This window comes from Tauraco erythrolophus, chromosome 21 (genome assembly GCF_009769465.1).
Source record: "Tauraco erythrolophus isolate bTauEry1 chromosome 21, bTauEry1.pri, whole genome shotgun sequence".
NCBI classification, from domain to species: Eukaryota; Metazoa; Chordata; class Aves; order Musophagiformes; family Musophagidae; genus Tauraco; species Tauraco erythrolophus.
In genome coordinates this window covers 8,478,370-8,496,418 of record NC_141485.1, presented here as the reverse complement: position 1 = coordinate 8,496,418, position 18,049 = coordinate 8,478,370, and the positions used below count along the sequence as shown (strand labels likewise).

At 44.9% G+C, this 18,049-nt stretch overlaps 1 protein-coding gene across 1 annotated transcript in view; it reads left to right on the top strand.

Moving 5' to 3' along the window:
- The first annotated feature begins 857 nt into the window (after window positions 1–857).
- The window catches only part of MYBBP1A (MYB binding protein 1a), a 62,241-nt gene continuing 45,049 nt past the window's right edge, over window positions 858–18,049 (top strand). The window contains exons 1-19 of the mRNA XM_086624496.1: window positions 858–1,025; window positions 1,117–1,212; window positions 1,840–1,923; window positions 2,329–2,403; window positions 2,823–2,930; window positions 4,553–4,743; window positions 5,018–5,185; window positions 6,507–6,624; window positions 8,982–9,271; window positions 10,136–10,243; window positions 10,866–10,991; window positions 11,749–11,952; window positions 12,523–12,631; window positions 13,036–13,123; window positions 14,217–14,368; window positions 15,066–15,155; window positions 15,843–15,983; window positions 16,701–16,865; window positions 17,688–17,845. Of these exons, the coding sequence (XP_086480622.1) occupies window positions 858–1,025; window positions 1,117–1,212; window positions 1,840–1,923; window positions 2,329–2,403; window positions 2,823–2,930; window positions 4,553–4,743; window positions 5,018–5,185; window positions 6,507–6,624; window positions 8,982–9,271; window positions 10,136–10,243; window positions 10,866–10,991; window positions 11,749–11,952; window positions 12,523–12,631; window positions 13,036–13,123; window positions 14,217–14,368; window positions 15,066–15,155; window positions 15,843–15,983; window positions 16,701–16,865; window positions 17,688–17,845 (2,639 nt within the window). The remainder of the gene's footprint in view (window positions 1,026–1,116; window positions 1,213–1,839; window positions 1,924–2,328; window positions 2,404–2,822; window positions 2,931–4,552; window positions 4,744–5,017; window positions 5,186–6,506; window positions 6,625–8,981; window positions 9,272–10,135; window positions 10,244–10,865; window positions 10,992–11,748; window positions 11,953–12,522; window positions 12,632–13,035; window positions 13,124–14,216; window positions 14,369–15,065; window positions 15,156–15,842; window positions 15,984–16,700; window positions 16,866–17,687; window positions 17,846–18,049) is intronic.

The window sequence follows — 18,049 nt, the reverse complement described above, 5'->3', positions numbered from 1 at the left end:
GCGCGGCTGCCTGTCGGGAACTCCCGCCGCCTGGGCGCTCCTCTGCCGCCGTCACCGGCGCGCACGGGCCGCGGCTCTGGCCGCACTGCCCTTGCCGGGCGCTCCCGGACAGCCCCCGGTACGGGCTGGGCGTTTGTTGGTGGCACGAGCCCAGGCCTTTCGCTCTGCAGCGTGCTTCAGCCGCCCCGGTGTTCGCCGCCGGCCTGCCGTGTCCCCGAATCATCTGGCTGGCACTGCTGACAGGATCAAGGGCAGAGGCGGTTCACGCTCCGGGCGTTGCATTTGTTCTCTGCCCTCCTGCGACTGGCATGAGATGAATCTGGAACGCACGCGGCGAACGTGCATGATTTTTGCATGGCGTCTGGAGAATAGCGCTGCATTTTATTGCAAATAATGGGCTGCATCTCAAGGCTTCTTGGTGTCCTTAACCACGCACCCTGTGCACGAACTGGTTTATCTCCTTTTCCTGGGCCGTTATTTCAGGTGTCACAATAAAGCCGTGACACACACGTGCTCGTGTGACCACCAGTTGTGCCAGTATACTCGCCGCACTCTGACCCTGCGCGGCTGCCCCACCGTGTTCCAGCGGAGCGGACGGATCGCTCCGCGCCCGGCTCGCCCCGCAGCGCTTTAGCCCTTTTCCCCCGCCTTTTGCCTCCCTCAAAAGCGCGGGGGAGCCACAGCGGCGCTTGGGCCGGGGGAGGGACCCAGACGGGGAGGGGCACATGGCGCTGAGGCAGCGCGGGCCGCGGAGGAGAAGCCGCTGCCGGGAAGGGGAGGCCGCTGCCCGGCGCGGCGCCGCTGCCCCGGAAGAGGCGGGGCCGGGGGGGGCCGGCGGCGGGCGCACGTGCGGCGGCATGGCGGAGCTGCAGGGCGAGCGCGGCGGGGCGGTCGCCGACCCTCGCGGGGTGCTGCGGCAGGGCCGCGCCTTCCTCGACTGCTTCTGGGACATCGCCAGGCCCGAGCAGGAGCTGCGGCTGGCGGCCACCGAGAACCTGCTGCGGCACCTGCGGGACGGCGGGAAGGTGAGGCGGGGGCCGAGGGCCGGCCGCGGGGCTGCGGGCGGGCGCCGGGCCGGCACGGCGCTGCCCCCCGCTCGCCGCGTCTCTCTTGCAGGACGAGGAGCTGAAGTACGCCCTGAAGCGCCTGGTGGAAGGACTGGGAGCCACCCGCGAGGCCGCCCGCCCCGGCTTCAGCTTGGCCCTGGCGCAGGTCGGTGTTTCCTCGAGCAGAGCGGAGCGTTTCGGAAACAGTGCGCTGCCAGAGGTGTCAGCAGTACCAGTGCCGCACTGGTTTGCGTGCATGCTGCGTTTAGAACTGTTGCCATTTCTGAAAAGTGTCTTGTGCCTGCTGTCGGGCTGTTTTTGTGGGAGATCTGAAAAGGAAAACCCTTAACACACGCTTCAGAGCTTTTTTCTTCTCCGTGCTGTTTGGGTCTGTAACGTAGCCAAGAGTCCCAGCAGTTGGCATCACCAGTGGGACCAGACCCCGTCTCACCTAGGAAGCTGCTAATGCAGAAGAACCTGAGTTCTCGCTTAGATTGGGCCTGGCACATGATGAAGAGCTTTTTGCTTCTGTTACAGAGTCATGCAGTTGCAACGAAATATTCTCATTATTAATGCTCCTGTGTCCTGTGAGAGGAAAAAAAAAAGAGTATCAGCAGGTGTATTTATGTCTGTACCAGTTCCTATTCTGACACATCTTTTGCTGATCTAGTTGTCTCTGTTCTGGCCTGATAAAGTAGCACGTTTGCAGCTGTTCTGTCCAACTCTGTTTCAGTTGAACTCAATAAAACTTCTTAAAATGGAAGAAACTAAGCCTTTCCATCCATCTCCTCAGGTTTTACAGGCTTTTGAGGAAATTCCATTGTGCAGTGTCCTGGAACAGATAAAAGAAAAACACAATCTGGAAAAAGTGAGAAAGGTGAGCCGGCTCATAGCAGCGTTGGCCAACAGCTAGTTTAAATTAACTGTTCTCTATTCTTTGAAGGCTTGGTGCCTGGATACTGTAGTTTTGGGGTTCTTGCTAAGGCAAATGACTATAATGAAATAATGGAAATATTTGTGAAAGCTGGAAATTGATGACATTGTCATCTGGCCCTGTTTTAGCTGCGATTCGGCCGTGTGACAGACAATTTAGGACAATTGTTAAACGCAATGCGGGGGGTTGCTTTTCAGTATGTTATCTTCATACAGCAGGGTGTTCAAGGCTAGATCTTCCAGCCATTTGTTCTACTCATCAGAGCTGTAATTGAACAGGAAATCTAAGTGGATTTTTAACTCCTTTTTTTTTTTTTTTTTTTTTTTTTTTTTTCCCCTCCTTTTTCAGAAACTCCTGAGAAATGCTGCTTTTGGAAACTTTTTTGGAGTTATGGCTCTGTTTCAATCCGGCCGGCTCATTAAGGTAACATTACCGTTATGTTGTGTGTCAGTACTGGTTCTAGGGCTGTCTGAAGTGGAGAGAGGGTCTAGAGAGAAAGGCTGGGTCATTGGCTAGTCGATGAGATGAGACTTAAGCATCAAGTTCAGTTCATTTCTTTTGTCCATAGACTTTTTGTGCCTTTTAAATGTGTATTCCTGACTAGAATGCAGGAACCATGTCAGACAGTACAGGAGGTTCCTACCTCTCTTGGAATGAAGGAATCTGTTGTCATACACAGCCAGAAAACACCATTTTGGGAAAAGCTGAGTGGCCTGTCAGAAAGCAATTACGTAGATTTCTTACTACAAGTAGATGTAAGGGTCTCAAGAGTGGTTTATTATCTGAGCCTTCAGCTTGATCTTTAATATGTCTTCTGTTTTTGGTTTATCTTTCTTCTCCAGGACCCGAAAGCTCTGCTGGAGAGTATTCGGCTTCTCCAGCAGCTGGCACATCACCAAGCACACCTCAGAGATCTCCCTCGCAAAACTCTTATTGACATCATGTCTGAGGTATAGCCGCAGCACGTGGTGGGTGGGAGGAGGGAGAACTTTGCTTTGAGGGCTGCTTTTTCCTTAGTTTATTCATAGTTGAAAGTTAAAGGAGGTATGTGGAATCATAGAATTGTTTAGGTTGGGGAAAAAATCAAGTCCAACCATTAGCCTAGCACTGCCAACTCCACCACTAAACCATGTCCTTAAGCACCACATCTACACATCCTTTAAATACCTCCAGGGACAGTGACTCAACCACTTCTCTGGGCAGCCTGTTCTGATGCTTAACAACCCTTTCGGCGAAGACATTTTTCCTAATATCAGTCTAAACCTTCCCTGGTGCAACTTGAGGCCATTTCCTCTTGTCCTGTTGCTTGTTACTTGGGAGAAGAGACTGACACTCACCTCACTACAACCTCCTTTCAGGTGGTTGTAGAGAGTGATAGGGTCTCCCCTGAGCCTCCTTTCTCCAGGCTTAAACAACCGCAGTTCCCTCAGCCGCCCTTCATAAGACTTGTGCTCCAGACCCATCACCAGCTTTGTTGCTCTTCTTTGGACACGCTCCAGCACCTCCATGTCTTTCTTGTAGTGAGGGGCCCAAAACTGAACACAGTATTTGAGGTGCGGCCTCACCAGTGCCAAGTACAGGGGGACAATCACTTCCCCAGTCCTGCTGGCCACCGTTTCTGGTACAAGCCAGGATGCTGTTGGCGTTCTTGGCTACCTGGGCACACTGCTGGCTCATATTCAGCTGGGTATTGACCAATGCTCCTAGGTCCTTTTCCACCGGGCAGCTTTCCAGCCACTCTCCCCCAAGCCCTTAGCATTGCATGGGATTGTTATGACCCAAATTTTGAAGAGAAGTATGCTGAAAACTCTGGACAGCACACCACCTGTTTTTATGCACCAAGTGTGGGCCTAAGGTTGAATTTTGGACTGTTGGGAATGAGAGAGTGTAGGGACGTGGAATAAAGGAACTCTGAGTGTGTAGTAAAAGAAGAGAGTTTGTTTATTTCCTTGTTTCATGTGGATATTATTTGTAGGTGTGAAGACTAACAGCATTAAATCAAAATTAGGTAATGTTTTGTATGGAAGTGTTCCGTGTCATTTAGTCTTGCTGTTAGATTTAAATGTATTTTGAATCCAGTCTTTAAAAAATACAAATTAAAGCAGTTTTTGTTCTTTTCTTATTTTATCAATAAAAATGTTGGATCCAGTTTTCTCTAAAACTGTTGAACACAGTTGTTTACCAGTAAATCCTATTAAAACAAGTAACTTATTTTTGAGAAATAGAATTAAAAGGTAATACAAGAGTGTTTCCTCCTCCCTGGACTGAATGGCTGTGCAGTCAGACAGCAGGAGAACAATTGTGGCTGGAGTCAGTTGACCAGAATTGCTGTCTGATGACAACATGCTGTCCTACTGCACATGGTTAAGCACTGGGGACTGTGTGGCACTACTGGACACATCGATTGTTTCTATTTTGGTTTTGTCACCATAAAGACTATTTCTGAAGTTTCCAGAACACCGCAAACTTTTAGTAAAATGCCCTGTAATGTAGATATTTTAATATACTACCACGGCAAGTTAGTAAAATGCCTTCAGATGTTTCTCGTGTTCTCACCTTCATTCCTGTCTAGGTTCCTGAAACTGTGTTCAGAGAGGTCCTGTTCAGCATCTTGCAAAGTGACCTTGCTTCAGCCTTCACGTCTCCAGAGAACCTGCACCTTTTGCTTGTGGGCATACAGAAATTCCCTGGTGTTCTGAAACCTAAAAATCTGAAGAAGCTATTTGGTTCACCTACTGTTGTAACCGAGGAAAATATTCCCAGGTAAGTTCTTCAATAAGGAGCATTAAATGCAACTTTCTTGGTCTCTTGGCTAGCAGTGAGAGAAATTTGGCTTTCATTCTGATACCTGCAGGTGCTGTTAAGGGTTGGACACTGACTGTTATGCAGGTTCCTAAATTATAGCTCTGTCATTTCTCCCACGAGGCACAGCCTGCTGTGCTCAGGAGATGCTCTGTGTCCTTCAGCAGGATGAATTTGGCCTTCAGCAATCCCCTTCCAGGCCACATCTCTCACATTATTTTCTTTCTTCTTCTAGACTTATAGAGCTTCTGCAAAGTGCTGCCAAGTCTGAGAAGAAGGACAAGAAATTGCCCGGTGTAGTGTATGAGTTGCTACAAGTTTCACTGAAGGAAGGTGCCTTTGAACTGTTCTGGAAAGAAGGTGTGGAGAATGGACTATTGAAGGAGAAATCAGGACCTGTGAGGTTTGTTTTAACATACGTGATTTGTGGTTTTCCATGTTATCCTTCCCTTTCTTGTCCCAGTGGTAGGATGGAGTGTATGTCATAAACAATGTGAGAACACTTGCTTTTGGTTGTTACGGTATTCATGAGAAACTGTAAGTACTCTAAATCCAGAGGTTAGTAAGTTTTCTGTTAGAATTGTGACATATAACAAGTTTGAGGTTAAATTTAACTAGGAGAGCACATAAAGGTAATGCACCTCATTGGGTATAAAAGTGTCTCAAACCTACAGCTTGCTCCTACAGGATTTGTCAGAGGAGCTGTGCTGTCCCTTTCTTTCAAAGTGGTTGTGTGGGGGAGTCACTCGGCTTTGTGTGGTTTAAGGACAGCTCCTGTGTAGACAAAACCCCAGTTCTGAAATTTGTGTCTAATACTGCGGGGCTTGTGCTTTGTGGGGTGACTGAATTGAAGTGCCTGGATATGTTTGGATTCTGACATGGTCCGTGTTTTTAAGTTGACTGTGGCTGGCATCATAACAGTAGCTATTTCAGCTCCTCTTCCAAGTCTGGTACTAGATCTTTGTAGGGTTATATAAGTCTGTTGAGACTCATGCTGTATAAAAGTGCTGCAAAATCTGGAATACAAATCTGTGAGCATTTTGGAAGAGCATAATTTAATTTGGACCATAGCAGGCAGTCCGTGGCCAGATTTGAATCTTTCCTAAATCAAGTGTTTATATAAGTTATAGAGATGCACCTACAAAAAATTTTCTTAACATACTACATGAGTATCATAGTGAAAGGAAACCATTTTCCAAGCCTGAGCAGTTTAAGTCTTGTTTTACTTGGCTTGGGTAAGTCTGAAAATATCCTTCGTGTGCTCAAGTGTTGCTTTTTTAGCCTGATTTCCTGTGGAAATGAGGCTAGTGCTGTCTGTGTAATAACTCCTGAGCCCATTGGGCAGTTCTGATCAAATTTGACAGCAAGTTGCTGTCAAAACTAAGTAAATTTGAGTAGTCAGAAACTAAGTAAGTTTTTATTAGGCTTGTGGAAGTAAATATCTGGTGAGAGAGATCTAGAAAGTGAACTGAGGAAGGAACTGCTGGTGAAGACAACTATTTCTAGACAGCAGAGGACTTGCTAAGGGGAAAGATCTTAACAGCTGTGCTAGTCAGAAGAAAAGCTTTGGGCAGTAGGATTTTTAAACACAGAATCCATGAATTTTTGACTTCTGCCTTCCTGCGTATTCCATGTAGCCTGCCCCACCGCTTCTTCTCTGCCTTACCCTTGTGTGTGGCTTTACTGCTGTGCCTCTACCTGAGGAAATCTTTGTTTCCACTCAGTTACATGTGCTACCGGTTGCTGGGCAGTGCTCTCCCCTTGTTGTCACTGGATCAGCTACAGATGGTTCTCAAAGGGAAGGTGATGCAGCACTATGGAGAACACGTGGTGACCACTCAGGTAGGTCTTCTGAAAGTACTCGTGCTCAGGGCTAAAGACCTTGTCCTGAGCAGAGGGCCTCTCTGCCCCCCTTTCTAGTTTCACATTGTCTCATACAAAAAAAGTTCATGTGATTTTAGACCTCGGACTCCTAATAAGAGCAAGGTTCTTGTGCGACTGCTGGTTGCAGTGAGCTGAGTATAGGCTGTGGTTAGTCGTCGTTACCTGTTGGTGTATTTTCGTTTAGACTTATTTTAAGGGTTTTGAAATTGTTCAGCTCTGACCCAGCTGCTTTCATTGATGTTGCTGAGAAAGCTGTAACGATGGGGGAAGCAGAGGATGGGCAGCCCTCAGCATATTGGCAATGTCATATGTCATCCTTTAACAGTCCTTTTGATTTTGCCTGTCCAGAAGCTCCTTTTTGTCTGTCATTGTGCTGGGTGTTGCATGAACATTTGAAGGCAAAGGCAAAAAGGGACAACTCATGCTTTTGTTTATGTTAGTGCTTGTTTCAATAAGCACGAATTTTATTTGGGGATTGGATTTTGGAACTCCTTCCCTCCCTCCTGGGAAGCCAGCAAACAACACAGCCCTGCAATAAAGTGAGGAAGAATAGAAGGGGAATATATTGATAAAAATAGGCTTTGGCTTGGCTTTTTGTAGTAACATAATCCTAAGCCTCCTCGTATGGGCCCAAAAATTATTATCCTCTCTTGGGAGGAACAGGACTTTGCAGTCTTTCTGTTCTGGTATCAAAGCAGCAATAGATGTGTGGGTTTGCTCTGAAAATAATGCTTACCATGGTGCCTTCCTGTATGGACCAACTTTCTCCAGGGTTTATCCACTGACTTAGTTGTTTTCCTGTTTGTTGCTTTTTATGCTTGTTGCACAGTAAATTAGGCTGTGTTCTTCCACGTACATGAAAAAAAATGTTAATTTAATTCCTGCCTGAAATGTACAAATCCACTGAAGACAGTGATTGACTAAATGGAAAGAGAACCCCCTAACGTTGATGATGAGGAAGTAGAAAAGATCTTAGTCTGAATTTATTGTTGTTGTTTTTGTGGGTTTATTTTGTTCCTTGACACAGGTTGTTTGCTTTGGAAAGCAAATACTGTTATTTTGTTCTTTCTTAAGGGATTCTGGTTGTTGTTAGAGATGGAACTAGACAAAGCTTGAGTCTGATATTTACTGACAGTTATCTTCCTGAATCCACTTTTTTTCAACAGAGGAGCAAATGTACTTGATTTGCTTTTGTTGAGAGGTGATTGATGAAACCCCTGTTGTGAGCTGTTAGCCTGTTTACAGCAATCTCTCCTGGAGTTTTGCTCCCAGCTTTCGAACTGATGCACAAGTACTGAGTTCTCTAACAGTGGAAGCAGGAGCTTGCTAAGTTTTGTTTTCTGTGAGATTTCTTGCAGGGGTATTTATGTTATAATTGGATGCATTCGTAACTAATTAGGAATTTATAGCCCCTTTATTTAAAACAACAGTGTTCCCTAGACTTTCATTATTGTTTCTGCTCCTGCCAAGTCACTATTGGTCGTGATGCTATACGAAACAAGTTGTTTTATTGGTTTACGAAAGTTGTATTGCATTTTTGGAATAAAGCCACAGCTTGCCTCCTTCTAGGTTTCTCCAGTTATGCGTTTGTTTTTTTCTGGAACAAATGAGTGGGATTGAAAGAACATAAGGAAATGGAACGTGTAGTGAGATGGGACATGTCCTGGTGGTCTGTGTGCTGCTAGACAGTGTTCCAAGGCCAGCAGCCTGCCAGCTGTATGCCTTGCAGATCAGCAGCAGGACTGAGGGTAGGACTTAGCACAAAACAGCAACACCTCAGGGTATGATTTTTAGGTTAAATATGTTAACTCCCTCTCCTTTCAGAATGCCTCAACTCTTCTCAGACACCAGAGAGGGGAGGTGGGATTTGCTCTACCTACTGTAGGTCAGCAGGCTCCAAGGCTGCTAGATGAGACTGGAATTGATGTGGGGAAGTATCCAAATTGAGGGAAAGTCTAAGGCAAATAATGTGAGAAACATCTTGGGCTTTCACCCACAATATATGTGGATCAGCCTAGAAGCTGCACTGGCCAGCATGTGGTCCAGCCCGCTGAAGCCTGACTGTTTGGGAAGGTGCAAATTAAAGGGTTGAAGTTGGTACATGGCAGGATTCTGTGGTTGCTTAGGGTGGTTGCTCCTATGTGAGGAAGACCATGAGGTGAAAATGATGACTTGCTGCATGCCTTATGACAAACGTTCAGGCACGTGTCTTCAATTGGCTCACTGCAGTCAAATCTGTAAAGTGATTTGTACTCATAAAGACACTCAGACTCAGTGTGAGGTTCCTAACCTGCTTGTTTGACCATGTTTTTCAGCTTCCAGACAGGTTTAAGTTTGCTCCAGAGATGGAAACGTACATAGATGAATTTCTCAACACCTGTGAGGACCCGGAGAAGCAGCTGGCAGTGATAATAGGTTTCTCCACTCTCACCAATCAAGGCTATCCAGTGTTTTCCAGCTCTTCCAGGGTAGTCAGACACCTGCAGCCAGTGGCATTGGAAAAATACATTGACTGGCTCAAAGGCATGTTCCTGAGGCCAGACTTTGACTGTTGTTTAGACTTCTCAAGTAACCGGCAAAAACAGAACCAGGAAAATGTAAACCTGTGAGTGTGTAGATGATGCACCTTCCTCTACTCTTTCTGTTTCGTGGTTAGAGTAGCTACCTGTGGGAAGTCTGGTTTGGACAGCCAAAGTTTACTGGTTCTCTTGCCATGAGTTGACAGTTGTTGTCTGTTCTGTTTCCTCTGTCCCAGAAGGTTTAGCAAACATGGTGAGAACCAGACAGCCTGACCAAAACAGACTGGATCACCAAAGCAGCCTTTTCTCTTGTTTTTCTAGCCCTTTCAGTTGCTTTGACAAAAATCTCCAGTGGCTTCCTTTGTCACTACAGACTCTCAGGTCTTTGTAGAAATTGTGCATCCCTTTTATCTGACCATTAAACTGGCCTGAGCGCTCTCGTCTCCTTGGCCCACAGCAAAGCACCCATTTCCATGTCTCCAGAGTAGCCTGTAAATACTTATATTCTTGATAGGCATTTGTAGCTATTTCCAGGTAGAAAAACTTCCCAAGAGAAGGTTCTGTTCTCCTTGGCACTGCTGGTTGCTGAACCCAGAACTTGGTGCTGGGTTACCTGTGGGGGCCGCTCCCAAAGAAGATGTAAGCTGTTAAAACAGCATGTCTATGTGTTACTTGTCAGAAGAGTGAGGTTATAGGTGCACTACTGCAATTCCTGAAGTGCTTTTTGGTAAACTGCAGTACCCCAGTGGGGTGAATAGACTGTCTTTTGCATAATAAATTGCAAACTTGGGAAGATTATATCTCTTCTTATGTACCTGTTGCTTTCTAACTATATAACTTTGCCATCTTTAGTGTGAGGTCTCTAAAAGTCACCTCTTGCTGCAGTGTGGCTTGTGTTTATTTCGGGATAGCTTTCAAACTACTGATGGTGTCCACTTTCTTCCTGCAAGATCACAACATAAGGTTGCCCGATTAAGAAAATGGCTCATCCACCGACTTGCTAACATCGTTGAAAGTCCAGTGAAAAAAGAAGAGAGCCTTGTGATGGATATCTCCAGGTGAGAATGATTTAGGGACTTAATGCCCTATGTGCTTGGAATAATTCTGTTTAGCTCTATGGTAGTATTCCAAGTAAGCCGTCCCCGTGAGACTAGGCAAATTTAGTAGTGGAACTATTCCACAACTTAAATCTTTTAGGAGACTAGCTTCTGTTTTCAAAATACCTTCTGCAAACTTGGACAAACTCTTGTCATAAGTAGTCCAGGCACTTAAAATCACCTTAGTTCCATTTGTTTTCAGTAAATTTTAGGTTCCTTGTTACCTAGACTGCTTGAAGATATTACTTCTAATCTTTGCATCAGATCTTAGTAAGTATTTATTTGTCAGTTTAACAATCTTGGAAAATGTAACGCAAATCTGACAGCCTGAGTACTGTATTTCGTGGCCTCAAGTGTTGGCCCTTCGCTTTTGTGAAGTCCTGAGCATCCTTCTCTCTTCTTTACCCTGTGTGCCTTGAGGAGAGGGTCTGATTGTAAACAGTGACTTTTGTTCAGTGCTTGCACATCCTTGAACAAAAATGTGGTGAATGTGTGACGCTATTTGGTTTGCACACATGGGCTGGTTTTGCTTTGTTGTGACCAAGCTGGCTTTTAATTTTGTCCTTGTTTCTGTCCGTTCTAGGTTTTGCTTCTTCCATGCTTTCTTTGTGGCTAAGAAAAAGACTTCCCAAATACATGAGGCCAGTGTCCTTCCATCAGAGCCCCTAGATGAACAGGCTCATTCGGTGGCAGAAAGCTACTTCTTTGGGTAAGGATTTTTTTCTTGCATATTTTCAGCTTGGAAATTTCTCTTTTTTCCTGTGGATAAGATCAGCCTGTGTATGGCAGGGCAAGGAGTTTATGATTGTGAGCTGCTATTGGAACATTTGTTTGACTCTAGGGCCAGGGAGTGGCTTTTTTTAAGGAGATCCTAGATGGATTTCCCAAAGATCCTTAAGTTTTGTCCAATAAAAACATAGTATTGCATGGCAAACCTGCTGAGTGTGTGTGTGATGATCAGATAGGCGTAGAGTTGAGCTCAGACTGCTTTTTCTCGTAAGATTTCCGTTGCCTCTGTTGCACACTAGAAGTGGAAAGAGCCAAGAGAGATGTGGTGGGGTTGTGTGGATTACTGGTGGCTTTCTGTCTGCCCTGCGTGGGAACTGCTGATGGCTCTCCAGTCCCTCCTGTACTAAGGGAGGTGGAATTGGTAAAAGTAGATGCTTTTAGGTGATTGCCAAAACTAGTGCTCCAGCCTCAGTAGAGGGAAAGAAGAGGACATGGTGGGACGCAGAATGGGAAACAGCTGAGAATAGTAGCGTCCTTGGGGACACCAAGGCAATGAGCTGTACGTTACTGTGCTTGGATACATGTGTGGGTTGAAACTTGGGCCCAGTGGATCTGAGTTGAAATGAGTGACCAGAGCTCTGGGATGAGAGTGCTCTTCCAGTGGGCAGTATTTTGGAAAATGTGAGAAAGCCATCTGGTTCCTCTGACAGTAGCATGCTGACTGTTTTTCCTTGCAGGTTACTTCAAACTTTAAACACCTTGACTGTTTTGGGGGATACAGCAAAGGCTGCAGCCTTAAGGGAGAAGCACATCCATGGTGTGACTGCAGATGGGAAGCTGTGGATCTTTCTCCTTGTTGAGTATGCCAACAAGCTGCTCTCCAGTGAGCATGTCAAAGCTGTGAAGCCTTTTACCAAGGGACAGAGGGAAGCCTGGGAGAGGTGAGACCGGGCCAATAAAAGAGAAATCATATTCTTTTATCCTTCTGCGGTTGTTCTGGCTGCTGTAGCAGAGTAATTTCACAGCAGTGGCAGTTCTGTTTCTTCCTTTTGAGTATCCTGCACCTGTGGCTGGGTTTCAGGGTGCCTCTTTGTTTCTCATCACCCTGTTCCTTTCTTCCTGTTACTTCTGCTTGTTAACTATGTATAGATGGCCATGTCCTTTTCTATTTTTTCCCAAATGTAATTGTAACTTTGCTAATCTTTTTCCTAATAATGCCTGTACCAACTTCTCAGTGACTCTTTTCTGAGCTTGATTTCCCTTAAAGGCCTATGCTTTGGCTGTAGTATCAGTAATCTAGCCTGTGCCTAGGTGCAGAGGTTCTTATAAGCCACATGAGGTGAGATGCTGTTATTGGGTTCAGATTGTATACTATCTGTATGTCTAAGTTCAAAAAATTTAATGTTAAGTACAGAAAATAATATTACAGATTTGGTCACATTTTTAGTCTGATGATAAGAGAGGATTTGCTGTTGTAATTGTGAAAAATTCAAAAGGGTTTCTTTCTTCAGAACACTTCAGTCTGTGAAGAATCTGCAGAAGAAGGAAAATAAATCAGACAATGCCAAAGTTGTTGCTTTCCAGCAACTTCTGCTTTTAATGGCCATTCATCTTTTCAAGGTAAGACCTCTGAAGCATATTTGAGTGCTGTAAAATGAGCTGGTAGCTGGGCTTTCTGAACTCTGAGCTGGAGAGTTTCTTTGTGGTCAGAGATCCAATCTTTCACAACCTCTGACTTCTGAAAATGGGCGACTGGCAGCTAATAAACTGTGATTCTTACACTGCCTGTAGACATCAACTCACAGGGGCAAAACTTGGCCTGAACGTTGGTTTTGCCCTTGATTTGCTGCTGAGTGGAGCAATTTTTACTTAGTTTCATATTCTTCTGCAGAGGGGTTGTAGTAGCTGATTTTAAAATCTGTACCTATTTAGAGAGATTCTTAGATTTGGGGTATGTTCCTTCTGTTGCTGTTGGTAGCAGGGAATTCAGAGCGAGTGTTTACTGTCTGCTTGTGATCAAACAGGATCCATCTGAAACAATGGATGTTCTGAGTGACCTTCTGAACTGCACAGAGAAGGCGTTCAGCAAAGAACCTAGGAAGGAAAAGACTGGTGAGTCCTTTCTATGGGAAGAAATGGAGTGGGATTGTTAACGATCTGTCAAAGACAGAAGATGGCAGTTCTGCATTAGTGAAGCAGTCTGACTGCATCGAGTCTGGTTTGATGCACTTATCCTCGGGAGAGTCTGCTCTCCTTCATTCTCTTTCCCTGTCTTTCTAAGTCTCTTGCCTCTTTCTCCAGTTCTGTATCCACATCCTCAAGTGCCTCTTAAAGGATAGGTGAGCTTCAGAGCTGGCCATTGTTCAGATAAGCAATGTCCAAGGGATTTCGCTCTTTTCGAGTCCTTGTTCTATGCTGACCGAGAGCTTGCCTGAAGTGATGGTGTCTATCTGCCAAGGCAAAGCTGTGAGCTCTCCTAACAGCTGGCAAGGCTGAAACTTGGTGCTTTCAGGGCTCAAGTTCTGGGCAAACTAAATGTGTCCCGTGTATAGATACAGCTTGTTTGCTGATTTCGACTAGTCCTCATTTAGGGCCTGCAGAGCTAGGTTGCAACTAAACCAGGAAAGAACCTGGTTCTTTCTTTTGACTTCCTCTCTAACTATGGTCTTGTTGTTCTCCTTAAATATCAATGTATATTTGAGGATACTGTGAAAATAAAAGCTGTGATTCTATGGTGGCTTGGTTTTACGTAGATCAGGATTCCCAAACTTTCAGACTAGTGGACCAGTTTCCAATGCAGCACTCTTCCTGGCCTGCTGTTACTCCTGATTTCATTGGAAACACTGAGGTGTGTATGCTTTTGCTGACTAGCTGCTGATGGCTTTGATGTGGCCAGGTAGGTGTCACAGGATTTGCAGAACTGCAAACTGATTTAATGGATAGTAGGTTTTGTTACCTGGGAAGACTTTGCAGTGGCCCGCAGACAGTTTCAGGCATGTTTCTCCTTACAGTTGGTAGCCTTCCAATACAGCTACTATCTTCAGCTTCACACTTGATTGTTTCTGGTCTGTGTTGCTGAATGACTATTTCTAATAGTCAGCGAGAAGAACTATCATTTTTTCCTTGGTGAATTTTTCTGCAGTCTGTTATTGATGTGCCAGTGCAATGGTTTTGCCCCTGTCATTGTTTGTTTGTTCCTGTGCAGGCAATGAAGAGCCAGGATGGGTTGAGGTGATGGTGGAAATCCTTCTTTCCCTCCTTGCCCAGCCCAGCCTACTCATACGTCGGATTTCCAAGAGCGTGTTTGTACGGATATGCCCTAACCTGACCAAGAGAGGCTTGCAGCTGATCCTGGATGTAAGTGAGGCACTAATAGGGCGTTGCACTGTTTGCCTGTCTTGTCTCTGACAAATGTACAAGCATGTCTCTATTTTGGGATTAAATAACAGCCTCTTTGATTTAGAAAATGGCTGACAAGGTGTGCTACTGAATCTTAAATGTACCTTACAGAGAGTTTTGTGGTTCTTGGTTTTTGTGTTTTAATGGGAGCCTGAGATCTCCTAACTTTAAGCTGTATTCTTTGTTAGTTTTAGGCTGAAGAAATGCCTGGGTCAGTTTATGTAGCTGATAGATTTTATATGCGAATACAAATGGTAACAACTTTTTTTTCCTTATAAAGACTAAGCACAAAGGTGCTAAAAATAAGTGACACTGAAAACTGAAGTGGTCATACCACTGAGTGAGGTGGTGTTTTCTGAGCGAGTAATATGTGGATTGCAAAAATGAGCTGTCAAGTACTTTCTATGATGAACCTAATACTTAATTTGTAACAAATCAAAATGTGTGATGTCACCAGCCTCTTCAGTTTTCTCCTCCTTTTTTGTTTCTTATAGAAAGAACTTACTAAGAAACATGATGTTATAAGCCAGAAAACTGAATGCCCTTACTTACTATTTCATTATTCACCTGGCTTACGCCGAAATTCCTGTCTGATGTACACAAGCAATGCATCAAAACAAAACACTGAGAAAACACAAGTCCCTCTGTTTTGCAGGTTCTTGATCCATACCAAGAGCAAAATGAAGAAAGTGCTGTTGTTGTGATGGAAGAATCAGACAAAAAGATCAAATCTGCACAGGACACGGTAATTGATGTGCTATTGCCAGTGACAAATGTTCTTCAGACCTTCACTGTTTGAAAATAATGTTTCTCCTGACCTGTGGTAATAGACGTAATTGCATTTCTGTGTCTTGAGTAAAATGACTGTTGCTCTATTAAATTTTATTTTAAAAGTGCAGCACACAAGTGGCTTGTTGGTAGTGCATGTTTGCTAGTCTCTTGGCCTTGAAGGCATACCTGCTGATGTAGGTGTGGCTGTTTGAATAGATGGCTTCCTGAGAAGAAACGACTGCATCCTGAAATTACCACAGGCCTCTCCTTTTTGCAGCCACAGACTGAATTGTTGCTGTGATGCACAGCCATCTGAATTGAACATCTTGGGTTTTAAGAACTGTAGAGATTTGAGTCACAAAGCATTACAAGCATTAGCAGAAGGGAGAGTCAGATGGAGGCTGTGACTTCAGATGTTCCTTGGGAGCTTCTTTTCGATACTCATTTAATATGACAGAGAAGTCTGTATTATGTTCTGCTTTTAGCTCTTGTGAAGACCTGGTATCTCCTTGTCTGAGATGTCTTTACTTGAATCTGCAGGCTGGAAGCAAGGCAGCAGGGTGAGGGGAGGGTTGAGTTTTTATTTCTGAACAGTGACTCGCCTGAGAATTGAGTAGGGCTTCAAGAATGGTGGGTCAGGAGATGAACTTTTCTTCCTCAGGATGAGGAAGAAAGCGAGGACTCCTCAGATGAAGACGACACTGAGGAAGAAGGTGACAGTGGAGATGAGGAAGAGAATGAAGAAGTTGATGATAACTTTCGCAGTCAGCTGATGAATGTTCTCCAAGCAGGGAATGTATTGGTACGTTTTCACTGCCCTACCTTGATACAGGTACCAGGAGGTTTGGAGTGGTGAAAGATTATCTAATGCCCACGTCCTATCTGAGCCCATGCAGCGATAACCTTGGCAGTCATCTTTGTATGGCATTTGAAGCAGGAGGTCAGGATCTTTAAAGCAAACTGTGGAAATAAGTCACTTGTTCTTTTATTTATTGTTAGTGTATCTTGAGTGGTTTAGCTTGTCCAGTCTAGCTTGATACAGTTTGTATTCCTGCCTGTAATAAACGAGACTGATGTGAACTAAAGCACTGAGATACGGTTGCATGGTGCCTGTGTGGAGGAGTGTGATCCCTGTAGGCCACTCTGGAGACTTCTTGTAGCAGCACTGGAGTGTGGTTTAATGATTCCTATAAAGGCTACAGACGCAGTAACACATTAACCTCTTTACTGAAGGAGCAGCGGTGCAGAGGGAATCGGTGTCAAAACCTTCAGCCTCTTCCCTCTCCCAATCCTCTAGCTCTACGTGTTAGTACTGTGCAGCCAGGGTTACCTGATAGGAAATACGAGCTAGATTTCTCATGGGTCTGAGTATCTATTTTCCTTCCCCATATTGTTATTCTGGGTCTAGAGGAAGCTACATCCCTGCTGTGATTGTGAGTCTGCTCTTGGCTGTGGTTCTCTCGCCACTGTCTTTTTGAAGTACATGAAATGACATGTTTTTGCATTCTGAAAACAAAAGGTTGGAAATGAGAGTGATGAAGAGCTGGATGATGAGGCTATGATGGCACTTGACAAGAATATCTCAGCCCTTTTTGCGGAACAGCAGAAACGGATCCAGGCGAAGAAGGATGAGAAAGACCGGATGCGGAAAGAGAAGATCCTACGGAGGGATTTCAAGATTAAGGTGGGACATAAACGTTCGGTGTGAAGACCTCTCGCTTACTAGCACGTTAGTTGTAGCCTACTGCATGCCATGAGCTGCTTAACACAGACTGTTTAGACAGCTTGGACATTCCTGTATGTTATAAGCTCCTGGAGGCTTGGACTGGATTGTTCTGGCTTTGTACAGCACCTGGCACAGCAAGATCGTGGTCAGTGACTGAGGGCTTCACATGCCTACTTCAAAACAAAAAACAGGACTGTGCTATCAAAAAGTGAGCTGTGGTTACCACTTACTGATCTGAAATGATTCAGTTTATCGGATCCTCTCCGAAGGTAGGTGCCTGTCAGTTTTTGTAAACTGGACAAGCTCCTTGCACCTTACTGTTACCTGCATAAAATCTCTCTGGTAATTTTGCAATGTAAGGCTTTTTTTTTTTGGCTTGTTATGCTAATAAAATCAGGAGGATTATCGTCAATACCCCCGGTTATTTGTAATACTGACTTCAGGCCACGTGGTGTCAGCGTGGACTGTCCAGGATATTCTGGCATCCAGAGACAGCTTCAGCCACTCGTATGGAAATGTCTGGTATCGGATTAGCCAGTGTGAAGGCTGAATGGTGTAGCGAGGCATTGGCTTTACTGCATTTTCTTTCTGATGCTGTACTATAAGAGGCTGATTTTATGCTAATGCACTGTCTGGAAGTCAAGGGAGGCTTGCAAGTAATTTTCTTCAGTGCCCTCCAGCTGCTGTGTAGCCCACTGCAGTCTGAAGGAGCTGCTCTGGGTAGATCCATCATGTTTCTTTTCTGCATTAATTCTCCTGTCAGTAACTCTGTGTTCGCAGGTGCTGGATCTGATTGAAGCATTCCTGACTAAGCAATCAGAGAACCCTTTGGTGTTTGACATCATTGAGCCCCTGCTTCGGGTGATTGAACAATGCATGAGCTCAGACTCTGACAAGCAGGAAGTTGACTTCCTCCAAAAAACAGCCAATATCTTTAAGTAAGTGTCCTTAGTCATCCAGATAATAGACAGTGGCTTTTGATGGACATCAGCGGTGTTGGCTGAATCCCAGAAGCACACATGCACACAATGCTTAGTCATAACCTGCAGGAAAGAAATTAGGATCCAGGTTTTTTAGTCTAAGGGACTTCCAAGTGTCAAACCTGTTTACATGTGGAAACCTTAAGAACAAACATTGGTATT